This window comes from Brachyhypopomus gauderio, chromosome 9, assembly GCF_052324685.1.
Source record: "Brachyhypopomus gauderio isolate BG-103 chromosome 9, BGAUD_0.2, whole genome shotgun sequence".
NCBI classification, from domain to species: Eukaryota; Metazoa; Chordata; class Actinopteri; order Gymnotiformes; family Hypopomidae; genus Brachyhypopomus; species Brachyhypopomus gauderio.
Genome location: NC_135219.1, coordinates 20,395,414 through 20,411,629, shown reverse-complemented (window position 1 = coordinate 20,411,629; position 16,216 = coordinate 20,395,414). Strand labels below are relative to the sequence as shown.

Here is a 16,216-nt window from a genome sequence, read left to right as displayed (position 1 = left end):
GAACAGGAGAGGAACTGCCACAGACCTAGGATATGACCTCCAGCAGGTGTGCATGTTTCTGCCCAAACTGTTAGAAGCCTGACTGCCATTGGCACCCCGTCCTCTTCACAGATGAGAGCAGGCAGCTCCGCACACAAGCGTGTGGCAGATGTGAAGGGGTCTGGAGACACTGTGCCTGCAACATCATGCAGCATGGGTAGTTTTGTGGTGGGTCAGTGATGGTCGCATGTGATGGTACTCTGGCTGCTGTTAGGTACCAGGATGAAGTCTTCAAAGTCGTTGTCAGATCTTATGCTGGTGCGGTGGGCCTTGGGTTCCTCCACGGACAGAAAAAGCCTGGCCTCATTTGGCCAGTGTGGGTTGGCAGGTTCTGGACAGCGAAGGCACTGATGCCATTTACTGGCCCGTACAATACATCCCCCTGACCTGAATCCTACTGAGAATCTGTGGGACGTTACGCATCAGTGCATCTGACACGGACTGTCCTGGAGCTCACTGATGTCCTGATTCAAGACTGGGAGGAGTTCCCCCTGGACACCATCTGGTTGTCATCAGGAGCATGCCCAGACGTCAGGACTGCATACAGGCACGTGGGGACCATGCACACCACTGAGTCATATTATGAATGACTGTGGTGAAATTCATACATTTTTATTTTTTTCTGTTGATTCTCTGTGGTATTTTGAATCCAGTCCTCAACGAATTGATGATCTTGTATTCCATTGACATATCTTGTTCTCAATGAAGTACACTGTATACCAGTAAAGATTTTCTACTTGAATCTTTTGTTCATCAAGGTCCGATTTTGTGAGCTGTGTGTGTGTGTGTGTGTGTGTGTGTGTGTGTGTGTGTGTGTGTGTTTAAGGTTTGTGTGAGCTGTGTGTGTGTTTGAGATTTATCCTGCAGCACTTTCAGACCTGATGAAGGACCTCTGGGCAAAGCATCCTGTTTGTGTAAATGTGTGAGTACTCACTGGTGTAGGGGAAGGATACACACTACTTGAACGCAGTGTGTGTGTGTGTGTGTGTGTGTGTGTGTGTGTGTGTGTGTGTGTGTGTGTGGGGAGGTGTCAAGTTATAATAAATAAAAAAATAATAAAAACCTTAAAAAGAAGCTGTCACTGCCTCTTGCTCCAGAATTTTGCGCCTCGCTCTACACACACACATTACTAATATTACATGTAATACATTTAGATCATAATTTATTTTATTTCTACCTTCCACTGAGTTGATACAATGCTAAATGAGAAACATCGAAAATGGAATTGATCAAAAAAATGTAAAAAGCATCCCAAGCATCCGTTTCAGATAACAAGCTGATACAGATACATATGAAAGCTACTTCAGGAGGGGAAAAGTGAAAGAAATACATCAAATTAAGAGGATTGGCTGCAATGGAGTCCCAAGCAATCAGCTTATAGTGTACAGTCACAGATACAGTCGGAGCAGCGGCCAATGTCGCATTCATTTCAGTAAGTCCAGCGCAGACTCCGGCGTCCCCGTTACGCAGAGCAGGACGCAGCTGGTGAATCTCCTGCAGAGTTCCCTCTTCTCACACAGGGTGGGCAATACAAATGTGATATAGGAGGACCATCAGGAACATCCCTGTCTTCATTCATGAACTGAGTTTTTAATTGTTACTGATACCAAGGACATTTACGGTTGGAGGTTTCGGAGTGTTTGCTATCGTAAGGTCAGTTCGGCAACTTGGACATAGAGACACGGATACGCACCTGGACCACAGAGGATAATATTCATATTATTATAGTCGGGTTTGGCACACGTGAAAGAAATTTAGAGAAACCATGGAAGTTTGCAAGGGACGGCTGCTGGGCATTACAGTGGCTATCGCTCACGGAATTTTCTCGGGATCGTTGAATATTCTGTTGAAATTTCTAATAACAACTTATCATTTCACATACCTGACTTTGATCCAGTGCCTGACCAGCGGGACCGCGGCCATTACGCTGGAGGTGTTGAGAAGACTGGGCAAAGTAGATATACCTCCTTTCAGCTTTCAGTTAGCCAAAGTTTTTGCGAGCGTGTGTATTTTAGCGACGTTACAATCTACGCTGACCCTGTGGTCGTTGAGAGGACTGAGTTTGCCCATGTATGTGGTTTTTAAACGATGTCTGCCTCTGGTTACGTTGGGAATTGGGGTTTGTGTTTTGAGGAACGGGGTTCCGTCTGTCGGGGTCGTGGTGGCGGTTCTCATCACAACCGGAGGCGCAGCCTTGGCAGGTAAAAACGTCCCTGTCACCTGGAAAATGCACCAGTGCCTTCAATAGTCTTGTTACCCGCAAAATCTTTTCATCTTGGGTTTTACACCCATTAAAATTAATATATGATTAAAATGTGTCCGTTTTCTTTGACACATAATGCCATCTCCAGTAACGTGATTAACTGTATGGGGCAACCTTAATAACACAAGCTTTATTTAATTGAATCAGCTTGATGTTAAAGTTAACTTTTGTCCAGTTGCAGTTCTATCAAAATGTATGTTTATATATATATATATATATATATATATATATATATATATATATATATATATATATCATTAAGCTATATCGGTTCATATTACCATAATATGAAACATGGGTGTATCAAGCTTTTCAAAAGTGAGGGTGTTCTGGGATGTAATAGCACGCGTAGCATATTTTAGCATAGTTTTAATCATATTTTAGCATAGTTCTAATCTGACAAAAGTGAGGGGGGGCGGGGAGGGGGGAATCGTGTCTCAGCAAAAGTGGGGGTGTTGAAACACCCACAAACCCCCCCTTTTGTCTGTACTGATATTTATTCTTTTTTCATGTCCACAGGTGCAGGAGACCTGACAGGTGACCCTTTTGGTTACGTAACTGGCATTTTAGCTGTAATTATCCATGCATCCTACCTGGTGCTCATCCAGAAGACCAGTGCTGAAAGTGAATACGGCCCCCTAACAGCTCAATACACCATTGCGGTAGTGGCCTCCCCTGTGCTACTGATTTGCTCCTTTGTGAGCATGGACGCCATTGACATGTGGACATACGAGGGCTGGAAGAATCCCTTCATCACTGGTATCTTCTGCTCCTGCATTTTCATTGGCTGCGCTATGAACTTCACCACGCTGCACTGCACGTACATCAATTCGGCGGTGACCACGAGCTTTGTGGGTGTCGTGAAAAGCATCGCTACCATCACCGTGGGCATGCTGGCCTTCAGTGACGTGGAGCCCACCAACCTGTTTGTGGCTGGGGTGGTTGTCAACACAGTTGGCTCCATCACCTACTGTGTGGTTAAGTACTATGAGACAAACAAGAAACTCAAGTATCAGGATATGGATGAAGCAGCCAAGGACGATGGACCGGCAGGAGAGCCGTACGTGGATCCGCCTCCCAAACCTGATGGAGACCTGAACGGATTTCCCAATGGCCACCTGACTAGCACTGTTCATGCCAATGGCCTTGGGCCCGAGCATGAGGACAAAGTCGCAGAGTCCATAGAATTAGAAAGGTCCGCGTTTTCATCAGACAGTGAACCTGCGAAGGGGTCTTTAAGTGAGAATTACGTCGACGTGTGGAGATCAGTTCGCACTTTGAAGTTCTTCAAAAAAGACACTTTACTTGACAACATGGAGGTGCAGAGTCCTTAATGGGGGGTGTCCCGTGTGAGAGCTGCATGCCAGGTTAAAGTATTGTCATAGACTGACAGTATGAACGAGAAATGTTTGCCTTTTTCTCGCTTTCTTAAAAGTGGTTTTAATGAAAGTATTTTTTAAAAAATGTTTCTTTGTTTGTATATTGGCTGAAAACTCTACTGCTTTAAAGATGTGTTGAATCATCAGTTTTTTTTCCAGAGCCTTATAAGGCAACCAACTGATCCAATCTAATGAAACAACCCTCTAATTTACAAAATAACAAATTGAAAATTCTGATTTACTGTAATACATATGGTACATATATGAAATAAGGAAATGTACTGGATTTGAAATTTTACCAGAGTTCCTTTTTTAACTATATTTTGCATGTAGTGTCTATATTTCAAGATCAGTTTAAAATATATAAAAATAATTGTTATTTAAATGTAAAGTTGTGCAAAGTAATAAAAAATACATTGTCAATGGTAATGCTTGATGTCAGCTTTAATGGTATGGTATTTATACAGTATAAGATAAGCTATCCTGGGTTGGCCTGTCATTGATGAATGGTTTTTATTTGCCAATAGATGATAGTGATACAGTTCACTTAACAGGGAAGCAATGCAGATTGACTTTGAAAGATCTACCCTGGGGCTAAAAGATGATGTTATCATTTATGTTGAAGTCATTGTCGTTGCTGCATGTATTAACCTCAGTTTGTACAGCTTAGCGGTTACAGACAACGAACGTTAGAAAACATCTGGGATCATGAGGAACTGCACTGCAAGCCTTTCCAAATGGTAAAACCTCTAAAGGAATTTACTATGTTCTGTGCAAAGGGATGTCTTCATGATTAAAAGAGTGTATATATGAATTATTAGTGCTTTCAAGCCGTTCTTAAACCTCACTTTCATCTGAACACTCACACAGTCGATTTGCTTATCTGGTGTGCCTGTAAGCAGTGAGACACAAGCAGTAAACACAGGTCTAATCAGCATTTTAGCTGAACAGAAACACGTACAAAGTCCCTGTGAAATGCTTTAATTTGGGAAATGGGGAACATCCTCAACGTGATTACAGGCTAATGAAAAAACTAACATTTCCATTTCAGAAGCCAAGAGAAATGGCAAAATTACTGTCAATGTCACGTAGAAAGGAGAATAGTGCACCATATCAATAAAATGTGTATTTACTCAGTAAATACCTCAGAGTTGTAAGTTGTAAGTAAGTACCTGAGAGTTGTTGTAAAATAGAGGTACGTTTGTCACAGCGGAGAACCCATGTGAAACATTCAAACTTCACGCATCAAACATATGATTTAAATCTTACTGAAAACCAGAGTGAATGAAATCAACTCTTGTCTAGTAACATCTTTGTTTTGATGTCCTGCATTATTTCCGTTGCTGTTCTTTTCACATTGCACATGTGCAGTGCCTAATCCCACAGGTTAACTGTCACCACATCCTTAAATTCAAGCTTCAGCTCTACTCTACCAACTGCTGTCTGCAGCTGGAGCTTTTGACCTAGTGTGTAAGAGCTCAATAAAAGGGACTTTTGTTTTGTTTTTTATGACAATTGTTTTGCTCAGGTCACATTATGAAAGGTTTGTTTAGCATAGCCAAAATGGCAAAAGGCCTTGAAGCCAAACACATGAAAAATTAATTAAAAGAAAAGTTAGCCTCAGTGTTACTTAGAAAAACATCCTAGGACCATAAAATATTAACATATTCTTGACAGTTAAAGTCATTTAATGCCAGTTTTGTGTTAAAGCATGTTCAGCTCATCACTGTCACAGGTCACTGATGGCAGTGTGGGGTGCCTGTTTTCATAGTTTAATTTCCTTTTCTAGCTCATTTCTACTGTAGAGGCTGGAATGCAAGTTGCTTCACACATTTATTCTTTAGACACCTAAGCTACTTGACCTATTTTGTAAATAAACAATGTACCAGGAGCTATTGGGGATTTTATTGGGATTACTACCAGAGACTACTGGGAAGTGAAATAAATTCAGCTGCTACATAGCTATGTAGCATACAGCTCTTTCGTATGGGAATAGCAACAGTTTTGTCAAGGACAGATCATGGTCTTGCAAGGTCATTGGGTACAAACATATCTGGAAGTCACTCACTCCACTCTTCCAACACACACACACACACACACACACACACACACACACACAAAACCATCGAGGTAGTTAGACGCCCAAATGACGAGGAGTCAAACGTCAGGGAGCCACTTCTGTGTATTGTTTTTTTTGGGCAAATATAGGACAGTCTCCCATTAAAGGACCATTTTGACCAAGGTGAAATTGGGTTGTCTTTAGGATGCATGCTTTTCCGCTTGATCAAAACTTAAGCTGCTAGAAGCTTTGATTTTGTGTGCAATCCTATAGTCCATATGCCAAAATGAGCATATGGGTGTTAGACATAAACAAAGCTGCCTGCTTGTCCTATGAGGTTGTAGCTCTGATGGATGGGAGAATAATCTGGATTGGAAACCGAATAATACGATAATGTCTGAATTCAATGCAGGAAATATGTTCTATTTCTCTTCAAAATGTGTATTCCGGCAAAAGCATCTGAACAATGTCAGTCTATGTGCTGCTCACATCTGTGGCAGGAGTCCAGCAGAGAGAACTTCTGAGAGGATTGCAAACTGGGTATGGAAAGCTACATCAAAACGCATGATCCTGTAGCAGCAGTAAAACATCAGTCCGACGTTTCCTCAGCTCAGCATGCACGAAGCAAACCGTGGCTTCAGAAATCCTTCACTTCCTGCCATAAAATAGGGCACAGTGCTGAAAAAGTATGGTCCTGATGCAAAGGCCGTCCACCACCTTATTTCCTTAGATGTAGAAATTAGTGTTCTGCGATTACAAGTAAGACATGTAACTAAGAAAACTCTTAAAAGACTAAAGTCTGATTGACATCTGACATATAAAGACAATGTTTCATTAGTGTTTTTAGCTACAGACTATGCTTGTGCAAAAACTGGGGTGCAGGGTCACTAGACGCAAGTCTGAAAATGAGATTATTTCCTATTATGATCCTGCTGGAAATTTACGAGAAGCTGTTGGAGCAGAAACAGAATCAGATTTTAGCCACGGTCGGCATCTTTTTCCTTTCTCCACTCTGTCATGGTACTGATCGAGCCCACACCAGTATACACTAAGTGTATAGTATACTGCTACTATACAGCTCAGCAGGCAGAGTTCCTGTGGTGATAAAGCGCCACCTAGCGGACACTGGTCGGCTGATCTTAACAAAACAGTTACCCTCGGTCATTAATTCAAACAGTGGGTCTATATACAAAACACTCACTGTTTTACCGACACACTTGTAAACGCCAGAACCAATATCTTAGATGTTGCCCTTTAACTATGACAAGGACAAATCTGCATTTCCCTGGAAAACATCCACGAATATATCGCTCATGCTAATTTTCGAAACGCGTTAGGTGTTTGATGCATTGGGTGTTCCGTAGTTCCGCAGTACCAACCGATAGACCGGTAAAATTTGAAAGACGCATTTCTGAACAGCTGCGCGAGACCTGCTGGAACACAGGTTTGTAGCTAGTCTAAACTATATTTTATTTCGCCTAAATAAGCTAACTAGCAACCGACATTCTGGCTTATGTGTTTGTTCAACGATTTTTAAAATTAAAAAGATCATAATTTTCTCAAATACGGTTCAGCAACAGCGCATTCGTCGGCATCTACGTTAGTTTGTTTTTTTCAGACCGTCAAATGGAGGCCGTGAGGAAAACACCGGACGCTTTCAAAACTCCACTCAAACCGGCTAAAGCCAAGAGTCCGGGTGAGGTTAATATTATTCTCGTCTTGAGTCGACAACTGTGAACATTAGCGGTGTGTTAAGTTAATTAGGTTAAAGCTAAACCTATCCAGCTTGCTAGTTTGTCATCTGGGGTCTTGTGACCAAATCTTTCCGTTAGATAAGCCGCCTAAGGCACAATAGTATCGTGAATTAATAGTGAATCAGTCATAATCATATATATATATATATATATATATATATATATATATATATATATATATATATATATAAAAAATCTTGCTCTGTGCTATAGTATGTGTTGGGCACTAAAAGTGGTACTGGTTCCTAAAGAATGTTCTCTTGGGTCTTTGCAGGAAGTGCTTGTGGAACCCCAGTCACTATCCCACTATCTCCATTCATGAAGAAGCTCGGCTGTGGTACTGGAGTTAACGTGTATCTCATGAATAGGTATAATACAATGTTTTAACATCTACAGTGGTGTTTTCATGTGAATAAATGCTATAGTGTTGATGGCTGTGTGTAGCCTGACTCTGTCAAATTTACTTTCAGAAATGGAAGTCACAATCACATTCATTCACCTTGGGCCATAAAGAAAATCAACAGCAAGTGTGCAAAAACAAACATCTATGAGAAGCGACTGTCCGAAGAGGCAAAGATTTTAAAAGAACTACAGCATCCCAACATTGTTGGTAATTATACTTATGCCTTACCGATGCCAATTAATTTGGCCAGTACTAAACTTTTTATAAAATAAAAAAGCAAAAAATAATAAATAAAAGGTACAAAAAGAGTTGTGATTTCTGAACACCAGGTTTCAGAGCCTTCACTACAGCAAATGATGGCTCTAAATGCTTGGCTATGGAGTATGGTGGAGAGCAGTCTCTCAATGACCTGATCGAGAGGAGGAGAGAGATGGGATTACGGGCGTTTCCAGCTTCTATTATTGAGAAAGTTGCCCTTCACGTAGCCCGTGGCTTACAGGTACAGGACGTTCTCATCTCATCCTGCCCCCTCTCGTTGTTTTTGAGTTGTTCATTTTAAACAATTTTGCAGTTGAGGTATTTTAGCAATACATAAAAAGAAAGGAAACCCCTTGCTGGTGGTAAATACCCGTTTCTGTTTTTTCAGTACCTGCACTGTGAGAAAAAGCTTTTACATGGAGATATGAAATCATGTAACGTAGTCATTATGGGATACTTTGAAACCATCAAAATATGTGATGTTGGTGTGTCACTTCAGCTGGATGAGAATATGCAGGGTAAGCATCAAGGGTTCTGGTTACTTGTACTGTCTTAAATATCTTTCTTCTATGTATTGTCAAAGTAATACTCAATACTATTCTAATTGCCTAAGTAATATTAATAATACTGATTCCTAATTCTAAATAAACCCCAATCTCTTTAGTGACCGACCCAAAGGCCCGGTACATTGGAACAGAACCATGGAATCCCAAAGAGGCCCTGGAGGACGGAATAATCACAGACAGAGCTGATATATTTGCATATGGACTCACTATTTGGGAGATGATGACTTTATCTGCACCCCACCTGGAGATGCTGGACTGTGAGGGTGATGGTAATAGACATTGTATTGTCCAGAATACCAATTTTTAGTCTATACCTTTTACCACTTAAATTTTAACTGAACATGACCGAACCAAAGTGTTCATAATTTAAGTTTCAAGAAGATGCCAAAAATATAGTAGTGGTAAAGAACTGAGAAATGAACGGATCGGTTAGATTGGTTCCTGCATTTTTTCAAATGTTCAAAAACTTTTTCTCCTAGATGACTCTTTTGATGAGGATAACTTTGATGAAGATGCCTATTATGAGAAGCTGGGCACACGGCCTCCCCTGGACACGGCCAGTCTCAGTGGTGAGTACCAGAGGATGGTAGAGCTTTTCTGTCTCTGCACGGAAGAGGATCCTTCCAGAAGACCTTCAGCTACACACATTGTTCAAGCACTAGAGTTCAATAGTCAGCTCAGTGACAACACCAGTGAAGTCATAGTGATAGATTAACGTCTCATCGCTGAAGCAGTGAGTCTTTTTGGACTTTAATCTTTTTTATTGTACTGTCTGTATTTGTGCTGTAAATTTCTTCCTTATTAGTAATATTGCAGTTCATTATATGCAACAATACAAAGTTCACATCAACACTGTACCCAACTGGAAGTTCACAATTTGTGATAACTAGTTGGGATTTCTGACTGTTGTTTTGTCTGGATATAGATGTTTCTTGTTAAATTCTAATTAAAGTTTTGTATATCAAATCATGTTCGTTACAATTGAGATTTCCTATGCATTTTACAGTCTGTTTTGAACCAATATCTGCCATTCAAATAGTTTAAGGCTTTTATTCACTTTAGTTTGCAACCCTATGTGAACGGACGGACAAAGACGCAATGCCCATAACAGCAATATTTAATGTGTAATTCATAAACACAGCCTTTAACATTGGCTATTCAATAGTCAGGGAATATTTCAGTTTAAACTGCATCATTAACATGTCAAACACCTGCAAGCAGGTTAAACTCAAAACATTAAAATAAGTTGGCTAATAAAATGTAAAACATCTCACTTAATGAGTAGTTACAACCAGAATATTTTTTTTGAAGGAACAGGTTTTCTTGAAACAACTAATGTGAGTAAATTTAATCAAATCGGTCTACCAACATCCCTTGAGTTGGTGGAGACTGACTGGACTCAACATGTACCAGGAACCCTAGCCTAAAGTACTGAACATAATGGGTTTAAAAATAAGTAGCAAGTAGCTGCTGTCTAAAAAGCATTTGAAAATGCCAACGGACATTAAAGCATGAGTCCAAAACTGCCAATCTTAGCCCACGAAGTTATACACCAAAAATGTTGGTGTTCCACAATACTTAGTTGCAAACAGCTTTCCATCCGGGGTGGGATCAGAGAAGGCAATTTCTTCTTTTGTTAGGTGACATCCATACATGAATGTATTCCTGCATAAAAACAAAGATGGCCCATTCAGTTAACCTGCTCCTGCTTTGTACATGTATGTGTGCACACGTCGGTGTACATCAAACGCACCTCACTGTGTCTAGAAGGCAGGTGGCAATGCCCTTCCTTCTCATCAGGCTGAAGACCCAGATACGACTCACTCCACAGATGGCTCGCTCTGGCACAGTGGAGCAGCACCAGGTTCGGTGGCGTTCCATGAAGTCCTCCTTGGTCAAGTCCTTTGGCTTCTCGGGCTGGTCCAGAACTCTGAAAGCCTGGCCAACAACAAGAAATAACCAGCTGTTCAGTGACCTTGTTGAGAAACAACCAAAACAAATACAGTAGCTATTTAAGTAGAAACTTATTCTTCACATGAACTGACTTCATAATTTATGTAATTTTCATAACTCAATATTCACAAGAAGCAGATGCCAATTTATGAAAACTCGGTGTCAAATTCAATAAATGAACTTTAATTTAAACAATAATACAATTATAACTATTATATTTTTTATTCATCAAGAGGAAGCTCACCTGTCTTATGGGCTCAGCCACCAGGCAACCCACGACCATCTTATCGCTATTGATGAACAGAAAGGTTTTGGCAGTGTTGGAGCTACTGAGAGAGACCTGCTGGAAGCCCAGCTCACTATCTGCAATACGCCTCACGTCCTCCGCCTGAAACAGCAGATCCATGGTCACGTACTAACGCACGAGCTAATCCTAATTAACCCACTCCACAGAAAGCCACTCTCAACACGGACACGTGAAATATCAAAGGACAGCCAGGCACCTTTTTAGTCGCATATTTAGGGTCGTCGGGAAGGACGAGGATGATCTTCCCATCCCAGAATTCACCTACAACTCTCTCCTTCTTCCAGCCCTTCATAGACCAGAAAAGAAAAAGAGGAATATATTATAAATCAGTATTAAGCAGGGAAGGAGATGGGAGTGGCTATAGGGAGATCACGCCCTCACCACAAACTTGATGGTGTCCAGGAAGCGCTGGTGGAATTGTGTGTGCTGGAAGTTGTCCTCTGGGCTGTCTGCACTGTACAGCATGCCACAGGAGCTGCACGTGGTGGCACCGAACTGCTTCTGCCCAGCATCCTGCGTAGGAAACAATTCCCCCGTCAGTCTGTACAGCAGCCCCATGGCTGGGGGCGGGTTCAGGGCCATGCACCTTACAGTCTCCACTACTCACAATAATGAGCTGATCATCACACTGTTTCTTCAGCTCCTTCCTCCTGCGAGCACTCCTCTCTTTGGCCAAGAGAGCTGGGGTGTCATTGAGGGCGGATGGCGTGCTGCAGTTCAACGGGGACGGAAGGCCACCTTTCTTCTGAAGCCTAAAACAGGAAACAAAATGTAAATAAAATGTGTCCTTATTTTCTTCAATGATGGACTGCTCAGGACGATAACGAAAAAATCAGTTGTCTAGTTCTAAGTCTAAACAATATGCAAGAAATGGATTTTACCTTTTGGTCCCAAAGATTGGGTACAGTTCTGACATTTCTGAGAAAACAGGAAGACGCATAGATTACCTCATGAATGAACACACACACACACACACACACACACACACACACCTATTTACCATTGTCTGAACAGTTGTCCTGGCCTGGGGGGCTAATTTCATTCCAGTTGAATTGTGTGTCAGAAGCTGGACATTTGGACAAGCCCTACAAAAATATATTTTAGATATTGAAACAAATATGGCATTTTTAAAAAATGACAAGAAAAAAACAAATGTTTAATAAACATAACTTGGAACTTACATGGTTATCAGTGCTGGAGCCACAGGATTTTACAGGAGACACCGATTTCCGTACAAGGACTCTTAATTCTTTTGTAATGCCGTATGTCAGAAGGACATTAGGGTCAGAAGGGCTTGACGGAATCTGTTCACTGCACTCAGCAGCATCATGGTCAACTACAGGGGGCAAACTAGAAGCCGATCTTGCTTTGTTCACAAAGACGGCGTGTCGCACTGGGGAACGATCCTTCAGCGTTACAGCTGTTTCTGTCTTCGTTTCAGTTTTCTGGGTGGTGGGCTTCTGCACGCTTGCGGGTTGTTTGGGTTTCGTCTTCTGCGTGTGCACTTTGTACATCGAAGTGGGCTTTTTTCCAGTGCTGAAGAAGGCAGCACCCACAATGACCCGGAACTTGCTTTTGGACTTTAAACTGCCAAAGATGACGGAGCCGTGTGGTTTGTCATCAACCACCTTCATGGACGGGTCCTCCTGTGTTCTGGAAGAACTGCTAGTGTTCGTCTTGGATGCAAAGTAGTCTTTTAAGGCAGAGTTTTTGCCACTTGCATTAAGCTTGTTTTTAGGTGTCTTAGATTTGATGGGCCTCCTTGCAGTCACAGAGTGTGAGGACTGGCCATTGCTGGGTTTGGAGGGAGGTGATTTGGTTTCCTTCAACACCTTTCTTTCAATGGGTGTGAGATAAAGGGGCTTCTGTTTGCTGTAAAAAGACCCTGCTACCACTGTGGGTTTCAAAGGTGAGGCTTTTTTAGGAGGGGATTCCAATGCGGACATCCTTGGCATCTTTCTGGGTGTTCTGGGAGACCGTGATGATGCACGGGTCCTTTCAGGTGATTCAAGTGGGGATTGCAAATTCTCCTTTTGTCGAGATGATGTTCTCCTTGTATAATTCTCCTGTCTCATTGGTTTCTTCTTAGCTGGGTTACTGGGAGAACATGTTTCATTTTAAACGGGAATGTAAAATACAAAGCACACATGCACAATAGCATTACTTTTCACTTGCACATACCTTCCAGAATCAGGGGAACAGTGCTTTCTTTTCTTTGCTGTACAATTGGACATTTTGTGTGATCTGAAATAGGAAAGTATAAAATTAGCGAGCTGGATTTAGATTAAGATGACCATCCAGCAAGATCTTTGACAAGTTTTTGAAGACTTGTTGAGTCGGTTGCACAAATAAAAGTGAACTACAAATGTTCATTCTGTGTAAAACTAACCTAGGTCAGCTATTTCTTACCTTTTAAGTAGTCCCACTTAGCTAGACATGTTGCTTAGCTAGCTAGACAGCTGACTATTTCATTTTTTATTTTATACCTCGACATGTACACACTGATAATTTCCTCAAATAAGTATGTAAAACCAAACCGCTATATAAAACACTTTAGATAACAGGACTTCAGCCTACGATTAACACTTGGCTAATAAATGAGTAGCCATCTTGCTACCGAGTTACCTAGCACTGGTCTCGAGACAATTAAGCGCGCGAATGTCAACAATTAACATCCTTCAGACGTGTCGATGATAAATCAGAAAAGCCAGAAATAATCCTTGCTAAACATAAGGCACTCACCGGAATAAATAATCTTTATACTTTGTTTGTTCTTCTGGGTGTCAACTATCAGGACTCCCGAACCCGTCTCGAGCCCTCTTACCCGCGGTTTGAGGGTTTGTTTTGAACCGCGCGCCAAATGCAACGTTCTCAGACGCGGGGGGGGAGGGATGGGCGGAAATGACGTCAGCCACGTGCTGCTTTTTTACGTCAGCTGATGTTTATTCACTTCCTGTGTTACTTTTATCAATATACGGTATGTCCAAAATCCCACTCTGTTGTAATGTGTATAGTGTCATGTTTAGACTACCAGCCACTTTGCGGTGTGTGGGCCCAAAGGTAAATGTAACACAAAGTTACGTGTGATGCGATATAAACAATCTCGTGTTTATAAAATAAACAATTACAATTTGTAGCGTTCTTTATAGAACTGTTTATGTGAGGATTAGTGAATAGACGAGAAATTAATTTCAGGTACATCCTTGTCAAAAAAAGTTAAGTTGAAAATTAATTTGGCACCCATCCCGCCTCTGACATCCTGCTACCTGAAAATCCATTTCAATGTTCTCAAGTTTAGTATGGTTGAGTAGAAAGATAATGAGGTTTCTGATTCTGATCAACTTCTGTGTAAGTCGGTGGTCTATGTCATGGACGTTTGTATGCGGGATGTAAAAACTCCTTGATACAAGTCGATAACACTCCATCTGAAATAATGGTGTACAAATTAAAATGATCATGATTAAAAAGAACATGAATAGTTCTTATTTGTCTTGCATTTGAGGGTTGCAGTATTGTAGCAATGCTGCACACATTCTTGCTCTTAGAATTCTGCAGGATATTTTAAGCTTCCCTCTTCATTGAGGGAAGAAATGCACAAAAAACAGAATGTGAATTACAGGAGTAGAAATATGAACCAGTGTCTTCTCACACTATCTAGGTACCACATGAGGTACCGAAAATATAAATCTAGTTTGTTCTTTTATATCAGCAGTGTGTTATGGTTTGAAATAGAGTAATTAACAAAATCATGGTGCTACTGCATCATTCTGTTTCACTGCACATTTTAATCTATCCAAATGTAATGCCTATCTTTCAGTGATGGATACTTAAGAACATATATTCAGAATAGCTTTCTTCTCCGTTTCTGGGGACACACTGCCCTTCACAATACCTGCTCCAGATCAAGGTCTGGTTTTCAAGAAGTATTAAGACATAGAGAATTGTTAATGGTAAGAGTATCACACTGACCCCACTCACTCTCACAACGATGTATTTGGGAACTGTTGGGATTTTCTTCTCCGTACCCAGACGGGCCCCAACACCACCCCGATGAACCGACTGGTTTTGACTGAGTGGCCCAAACAAAGTCTTGACACCAAAAGTTCTTTTAGATTAATTTATATGGAATATAAATGAGTATAAAATAGTCAAAATACACGTGGTACAAACTCATCAGTGCACTGGTGCTAGTTGCCTAGGAATCTACCTAACCCAAGTGGATCTCAGCAGTGTCCAAGCGAAAAGCCTCCCGTGCTGGGCGATGTCCTCCCTTTCATACTCCTTGTCTCTAAGTTTCGATAACTCCCCAATCCTGGCTGCTCTCCATGGAAATTCACCTGCTCCTCTCTCCTAGCCTGTCTGCCTGGTTATCTAAAAACTGCTTGCTACACATCCTGCACTGAATAGGCCCCTTCTGTTCTCCTCAAGGCCACTGAGGCCTCCTTACTCCTGCTTTCCCACAGTCTCCCTGAAAAACATTAAGTTGATACATTAAGTTATTCACCTTTAAATTTCTTTTTCCTTACATTCCCCCTTGTAGACCAAAACATTGGTCTAACTCTAGTCTAATACAAAATTTTATCTAGCCCAGTGCACTTCTTTAAAGAAAGACAATCATAAAAATCCCTGTATGTGTATACATTCATAGTGTGACTGTTTCAGTTAGTACAATGTCTATGTGTCCTTTTACGTGATTTGTGGGTTCTGGATCACTCCCCAGTCGTGCGGCCGAGACCTTTCAGACTATTTGGAGATGCCCCCCTTCATCTCCCACGGTCTCGTGACTTGACGTAGTCCACGAGGCCCAGGTCCCGCCTGGTGGGAGATCACCTCGACCCGTGCTATTAATGTGCCCATGTGTCATGCAAATTACTTCTTAAACTAGTGGATTGACTTTCATGTGCTGTTGGTTGTGCTCTAATGTGTGGTGCGTCTTCATTCTTCATCAGTCGTAGACGCTGCCAATACCTACAAAGCAAGCATAATTAAGAAAAAACAACAAGTTTTTCACACAGAATGGTCTTCTTCGGATGATTGGTCATCATCATCTGCCGTCATCAGTGGCGGTGGGTTCTTCGTGTCCCCCTTCTCTATCGTGGCTGTGATCAACCTTTGGGCGAGAGATCTGATACACGGTATACAACAACATCCACAAATAACAACAATTGCAGTAAACACTGCTACAGACATGAACAAGGACATAATTAGTGCTTTCCATTTCCCAAACACCTTCGT

At 41.4% G+C, this 16,216-nt stretch overlaps 3 protein-coding genes across 7 annotated transcripts; 2 read left to right on the top strand and 1 right to left on the bottom strand.

Annotated features, from left to right (window-relative positions):
* Positions 1-1,725: 1,725 nt before the first annotated feature.
* slc35d3 (solute carrier family 35 member D3) lies at positions 1,726-4,446 on the top strand. Its single transcript, XM_077016248.1, has 2 exons — positions 1,726-2,240; positions 2,822-4,446. The coding sequence occupies exons 1-2, from the start codon at positions 1,805-1,807 to the stop codon at positions 3,634-3,636; spliced, it is 1,251 nt and encodes a 416-aa protein (XP_076872363.1). The 5' UTR covers positions 1,726-1,804; the 3' UTR covers positions 3,637-4,446.
* Positions 4,447-7,021: 2,575 nt separating this feature from the next.
* Positions 7,022-9,687, top strand: pbk (PDZ binding kinase). 4 transcript variants are annotated; one of them, XM_077017834.1, is made up of 8 exons: positions 7,022-7,184; positions 7,359-7,436; positions 7,769-7,862; positions 7,965-8,104; positions 8,227-8,396; positions 8,544-8,673; positions 8,820-8,984; positions 9,201-9,687. In XM_077017834.1, the coding sequence occupies exons 1-8, from the start codon at positions 7,085-7,087 to the stop codon at positions 9,434-9,436; spliced, it is 1,113 nt and encodes a 370-aa protein (XP_076873949.1). In that variant the 5' UTR covers positions 7,022-7,084; the 3' UTR covers positions 9,437-9,687. The 4 variants fall into 4 exon arrangements, with proteins under 4 accessions (XP_076873949.1, XP_076873948.1, XP_076873951.1 ...); XM_077017833.1 differs by having other exon boundaries at positions 7,032-7,184; positions 8,820-8,990; XM_077017836.1 differs by having other exon boundaries at positions 7,162-7,184; positions 7,345-7,436; positions 8,820-8,990.
* Positions 9,688-9,820: 133 nt separating this feature from the next.
* Positions 9,821-13,880, bottom strand: esco2 (establishment of sister chromatid cohesion N-acetyltransferase 2). Of its 2 annotated transcripts, none has more exons than XM_077017830.1 (11): positions 13,724-13,880; positions 13,163-13,225; positions 12,163-13,078; positions 11,982-12,066; positions 11,863-11,899; positions 11,589-11,733; positions 11,363-11,494; positions 11,178-11,267; positions 10,919-11,062; positions 10,475-10,659; positions 9,821-10,386 (listed from the first exon to the last, which is right to left on the bottom strand). In XM_077017830.1, exons 2-11 carry the CDS (start codon positions 13,213-13,215, stop codon positions 10,254-10,256), a joined length of 1,920 nt encoding a protein of 639 aa, XP_076873945.1. In that variant the 5' UTR covers positions 13,216-13,225; positions 13,724-13,880; the 3' UTR covers positions 9,821-10,253. The 2 variants fall into 2 exon arrangements, with proteins under 2 accessions (XP_076873945.1, XP_076873946.1); XM_077017831.1 differs by lacking the exon at positions 13,724-13,880 and adding an exon at positions 13,391-13,595.
* Between the last annotated feature and the right edge of the window lie 2,336 nt (positions 13,881-16,216).